Source organism: Trifolium pratense, linkage group LG5 (genome assembly GCF_020283565.1).
Source record: "Trifolium pratense cultivar HEN17-A07 linkage group LG5, ARS_RC_1.1, whole genome shotgun sequence".
Taxonomy (NCBI): domain Eukaryota; kingdom Viridiplantae; phylum Streptophyta; class Magnoliopsida; order Fabales; family Fabaceae; genus Trifolium; species Trifolium pratense.
In genome coordinates this window covers 38,758,298-38,764,955 of record NC_060063.1, presented here as the reverse complement: position 1 = coordinate 38,764,955, position 6,658 = coordinate 38,758,298, and the positions used below count along the sequence as shown (strand labels likewise).

Here is a 6,658-nt window from a genome sequence, read left to right as displayed (position 1 = left end):
TTCATAAATGATGATTTCATAAGAAAAAAAACACATTTTCGTTGTTTTATAAGCATTATGATAACATTTTTAGATTTTTTTTCATAAAAAAATTCAATAATAACTATTATGAGTGATAAAAAATTCAAAAAAATATAAAATTTTATGTTTTTACAATTTTGATAAATAGTATTTAGTTATTATAATATTTTAAATATAGAAAAATGATTTCTTTCGAAAAAATATTCATTTATTTAGTAATTATTTGATCTAATGTACCGATACATTGAAATTTGATAGATGTACGGATGTACCATAGAATTTTTTTTTCTTTTTTCTATTGATTATATCTCTTTGTTTTACTTTTCTTACATACTAATATATTAGTATTGTTTTTCATGCATGAATTTGATTGATAATGAGCATCTATACCCTTCTTGATTTGAGGTAAAAACATAAAAGAATAACCTCTGCTTCTTGGTAATATAGTTTTTGTCCTGCTATAGAGATGTTCAAAGTTCTAAATTACTGTCTCCAACTACAATTAGAGCATATAACAACTTCAGAAGAGTTTGCAACAACATCTCAAGAGCAACTGAGATTATAATTTTTCAATTTATACAAAAGAACAACTTATTAAGATACAATTTCCGTTATTGAAAACTTGTGGATTAAGTTAAAAAGTTATTTCTTTTCAAAGTTATTTTTTATGGCTTAAAATAAGTGAATTCAAAAAACTCAAATCCGCGTATAAAGATTCACGGTGTAACTAACTAACTATGACTGCAATTTAAAATCATGCTAGCAATAAAAAGTTAAGACAAAAGTTTTGTAAAAGTATCTTTGGTTGATTTGATTAATCAATTGTTTATGCTGCTCTAAAATTTCTCAAGAATCATCATCATCATCAATATAAACTACACTTCTCATGAAACATTATTTTTCATTTTGGCAATAGAATATGATGCATTACTTACAAAAAAAAGCACACAATCACACAAGACCAAATTAGATGTCACAAGCATAAAAGTTATATTTATATATCAAGCAAAATATAAAATTCAAGTTAGCTTCAATATAAACACCAAAAAGCATCCTTAAAATAAAAAATCAAAAGTAAAATAATCCATAAACAAGAAACATGAATTAAAAAAAAAAAAAAAAAAAAATTTGTTCAAGAAAATAAAATTAAAAATTAGCTTGGTCCAGATACAAAATTTACAATGGGTTTGGACCATATACAAAATTTGTGGCAGATCTGTTCTCATCTCACCTACAAACATCCAACAAAGGGATTAATTAAGGGAATTTGAGTAATGGTGTGTTTGTTTAATTGAGATTCTTTTTTAGAGATTTATAATTAAAAAATAAATAAAATCAAAACCAACCTTCCGTTTGTTTATTATCATTTTTTTAAAATGTAGAACTCCTATGTTTAGATTTCTTAGTTTTAAGAAAAAATAGATTTTAGAAAAGCTATTAGGACTAGCTTTTTATTTTAGGGTTAAAAATGTATAACACACACTATTAAAATGATGAAAGTCATTAGGTTTGATTTAGCGGCGAGGAGTTTTAGTGGTATGCATGAGGTTTGGGTTCTATCCTCAAAATTCTAAAACAAACGCATCCTAAATAAGCTAGACTTATTTACTTTCAGCAAAATGTTTCTTTTTAAAACAATCTTTCTTCTTAATCTTCCAAAAAAATAAATCAACAGTGATAAATACATGTATGATTTTTGATATGGTAAATTTATTCATTTGAGTTATTCTATTTTTTGAATAAGTCTTAACTTAATTCTATAAAATCGTTTTATAATATAAGAATTATCCTCATTTATAAACACGTCAGACTTTTAGCTTATCGAACATATATGCTCTTAACATCACCATATGACACTCAAATTAGGATTGCATATCTGTTGTAAAACCTTGTTGGCAATAGCAATGAAGAGATAGGCTTTAGATATAGTCAAAAAAAAAAAAGATAGGCTTAGACATAATAGTGAAATTCATAATCACAAAATCCTCCAAGATTAGAGGCTATTCTAAGAGTACTAGCCCAAATTAAATAACTATCATTCAAAAATCCAGAAAACAAAAACCTATGTGACATGTAATAAGATGTTTTCTCTCCCCACCCCCCGTGATTCTTTTATACCCCCAATATTCCGATTTTGCCCTTGCAAAAAACTTCTGTTCGCAGAAACCGAATTTTTTCTAGTACAAATTCAGAGTAAATTTCGGTTTTCAAGGCAAAAAAAAACTTCGGTTTCTATAAACCGAAGTTTTTTGCGAGGATAAAATTGGAAATTCATGGGGTATAAAAGAATCACGGGGAGTGGGGAGAGAAAACATCATGTAATAATGCAGAGGTGCCAATTTGCACAGTAAGGATTAGTCTAAGGGAGTTACTTAAGTAGCGAACGGTTTTTTTTTTTTTTTCTTTTTCAAAACACCCTGTTTTTACATATTCGCTACTTAAGTCGCGGATGTGTAAAAATAGGGCGCACGAGTAACGAAAGGTGACAAAAGTAGTTCTCTGAGTCTATTAACAAGACTTCAATATAGTAGTCCAACAAGAAACTGACTTCTTCAGATTAAAGGGTATATATAATTTGTCTGCTTCTTGTACCAAAAATCCATTTAGATTTTACCGGCAATTTTGTTGTTTTGCATGACAATCAAAATTTACTCATGGATTATACCTCCAAAACTAATCATCCAGGGTATGATCTCGATTTTAATATGTTTCAAATAAATAAAATGTATTGACAATATAACTAATTGAACTTCCATAATCATATATACTATTGATTTTAATGCGTGAATTTTTATTGATAATAAGAATAATCTCTGCTTGTTGGTAATATAGTTTTTGTCCTGCTATAGATGTTCAGAGTTCTACAATTGGAGCATATAGCAACTTTAGAAGTGTTTGCAACAACATCTCAAGTACAATTGAGACTATATGCGCATATTTTTCAATTTATGCAAAGCCACAGCTTATGAATCAAGTTAAAAAGCTATTTGTTTGCAAGCTTATTTTTCATAAGCTAAAAAATAAGACAGTCCAAAAAGACTCGAATCCGCCAAGTTAAAAAGCTACGTATTTGTTTGCAAACCTATTTTTAAGTCAATCCGAAAAGACTCAAATCCGCCATATAAAGATTCATGGCGTAACTAACTAACTATTAGTTCAATTTAAAATCATACTAGCAATCAAAAGTTCAGACCAAGTTTTGTAAAAGTATCTTTGGTTGATTTGATTAATCAATTGTTTATGCTGTTCTAAAATTTCTCAAGAATCATCATCATCATCATCAATATAAACTACACTTCTCATAGAATATGATGCATTACTTAAAAATAAAATAAAACACACAATCACACAAGACCAAATTAGATGTCACGAGCATAAAAGTTATATTTATATATATCAAGCTAAATATAAAATTCAAGTTAGCTTCAATATACACAGTAAACACCAAATAGCATCCTCAAAATAAAAAACCAAAAGTAAAATAATCCATAAACAAGAAACATTCATTAAAAACTAAAAATCAAAACCACCACCATCATCAAAGCCAGCATCATATCCAGCATCATAATCAGCAGCATCAGAAACCATATCTCCAATCAACATCCCACCTAAAGCACCTCCAAGCAACCCTGCTCCCAATCCCATTCCAAATTTATTCTTCTTAGGTTTCTGTGCCCCCGAATATCCATACCCTGATTGTTGCTGTGGTGGATACCCATACCCCGCTTGTTGTGGTGGATATCCATAACCTGCTTGTTGTGGTGGATACCCATAACCTGGTTGAGCAGGTGCATACCCTCCTTGAGGGTGTGGGTATCCACCAGACTGAGCAGGTGGATACCCTTGGGCAGGTGGGTGTCCACCAGACTGAGCAGCTGGATATCCACCATAAGCAGCTGCTGGAGGTGGGTATCCATGACCAGCATCACCACCAGCAGCGTGTTGTGGCGGTGGAGGATATGGTGTACCATAAGGCACCGAACTAGACCCAACCGCCACTCCAGGCGGAGGATAAGCCATCACCGGTTCCTGTTTCCCTTTCACCGCCTCATGTTTCTCCGATTTCTTCGACTTTAACGACGCCGGAGCTGCAACATGCTCCCCCAATTTATAAGAAAGATTCAAATTCCCTTTAGCTTTTCCTGAAGATGTTCTAACCTGATAACTAACTTGCCGAAAAGAATCACCAGCAGGATTATCAAGAAGCTCCTTGAGAGGAATATGAACGGTACCGATCACAGTATCTCCGGCAAGGGTACGATTGGAAAGAAGTTTGATTTCAAGAGAAAGACGATTCTGGTTAGCGAGAGATTCATTGATTGTGAATTTGATAGGGAAATTCCATGTAGGGTTTTTTCCACCGTCACGGTGGATGTTAGTTGGGGCGGTTTGTGGATTAACTGGATCGCCGGAGATTGAAACGACAGCGTATACGTCCATCTTGGAGAAGACGTTAACATCTTTGAGATCTTTTGCAGAAATTATGTTGAGTTCTAAGATTCTGTATTCCATGGTAATGAACAGAGAAATTTGATTTTTGAGATTTTTGAGAGATTTTTTTGTTAGGTTTTGATGAATGATTTGTGTGTATAATATAAGGTTTGTGAATTGATTGGATATTTATATAATTGTAAAGGAAACTTCCAGGTGGGTACTTTTTTGTTTTTCACGCGTAATCTTAAGTATTTTTGTTATTTTTTGGTAACAATCTTCTAGTAATTTGATGCTATTTTTTAATTTTTATTTTTTATTTTGAAGAAGTATTTTTAATTTTAATTAATAGTTTTTCTTTCTGTTGACTAAAATTTTAATAGTATTTATGTACCCAAAAAAAATAAAAAAAAATTTAATAGTATTTTAATAGTACAACTTGTGGATATATCCTGTTTTTTTGGGTGAGACATAGTTATCTTTTTTCTTTTTCTTTTTCCACATATATACTCCACGTATAGAGTGAGAGGCGGTTGTTTATTTTATTTTATGTTCTGAAATTTTTTGGAATAAAAATAAAGATATGTAAATAGATGTCTTAACAAATTAAATATATTATATCTAACTTTTTGGAATAAAAATAAAGATATGTAAATAAATATCTTACCAAATAAAATATATTATATCTAACTAAATGTATTTAGAGTCTTTAAATTTTATCTTATAACATCTATGTCCTTTAAGTTTTTTAGATAAAGGTTAGTTTTTAAGTTTTTTAAGTAGTAAATAGGTCATTTTAAATTTCTAATTTGTTGCACTTTACCCTTTCAGTTTTTCTCTATTACAAAAATTTGCACTGTTATCCTTCTGATTACCTTCTTACATTGTGGCAATTAACGTTAACTTCCACTATAGTGAATATTCTGATGTAAAAGACACATTGTTGGAGGAGATTAACTGAAAGAGTAACGGTACAACAGATTAGAAACTTAATGATATATAAGTGGGAAGACCTATAAACTTAATGTCATGAGGTTTTGAGTGGAAATGTGGTGTTTGTATCTCTTGTAATCCTGAAGCATTTGACACATTGTTTCTCCTGAGCTTCCGCCCCCCCCCCCCCCCCCCCTCACCCAAACAAATCGTATCAGAGTCTGGTTCGCGGTAACAATAAGAGATTCGTGACAGAGACTCACAATTGATGGGAGGAAAGATCGAGTATGCTCCCCCTCAAATAGAAGCTTATGTTTGAGAGAAAGTCGTGGTTCGGCTTAGTGAGGGAGTGAGAGTGAATCACAGTATTGAACCATCTATAGGATGTGAGAACTCACACTTAGGGGATATTGTTGGGTGTATAGTGTGAGTTACAACTCCCACGTTGGTTGAAAAAGTTGATATTGAGCAACACATAGGTGACAAGACCAATAAATCTAATGGCTTAATATTTTTTGTGAAAGGGTTGTGTCAAAAGTCACTTGTGTTGTTGCTAAAAGCCTAACTTGTCAATCCAACCTAGTGAGACTCCCCTCAAACAAAATCTTTTTCATCCACTTGCATTGCCATTGGGGATCTATCAACATGACACGCCACCCAAACACCTTGACACTATAATCCAGTTCAAACATCGACTTAGATACCACTGTTGAACCGCAAGAAAGATGATGTTGGGTCAAACATTCGCCCTAAAACACCCTTTTTAGCTAATGAAGAAGAGAACACTAGGGTTAAAAAAAAAGGAACGACTAATTTTGGAGATTGTTGTCGGTAAAAATATAGGTCAATTGTTGATATCAAAATTATTAGACTAAACATCTTCGTTCAAGTTTAAACTCCAAAGCTTATAGTTGTATGTGTGAGAGTTTCAATAATATTTAACACTTCATCTAAAAAAAAATCAAAATTGCCAACATAAATTGATTCGGTCAGTAAGCAATTGACTAATACGTACCAATGATTTGAGTTGAACTCTTACTATTAATATTAGGACTCGTTGATAGACAATACGTTAATGAGCTTCGTAGAACCAAATCACTTAAATTTTCTCCCATAATAAAATTTGAGATTTGTAAAATAAAAAAATAAAAATTGAGATGAAAAAGATATATTTGAGAGACTTCTAAATTATCAAACATGATTGAAATAACTTCATTAATTCACTGCTTAAAAAAAAAAAAAAAAAAACTTCACTAAGTCATGTGTGAGGTGT

The 6,658-nt window shown here is 31.4% G+C and overlaps 1 protein-coding gene across 1 annotated transcript; it reads right to left on the bottom strand.

Moving 5' to 3' along the window:
• Positions 1 to 3,387: 3,387 nt before the first annotated feature.
• LOC123884321 (protein SRC2-like) lies at positions 3,388 to 4,611 on the bottom strand. The gene has a single exon (XM_045933400.1). The coding sequence runs from the start codon at positions 4,531 to 4,533 to the stop codon at positions 3,535 to 3,537; it is 999 nt and encodes a 332-aa protein (XP_045789356.1). The 5' UTR covers positions 4,534 to 4,611; the 3' UTR covers positions 3,388 to 3,534.
• Between the last annotated feature and the right edge of the window lie 2,047 nt (positions 4,612 to 6,658).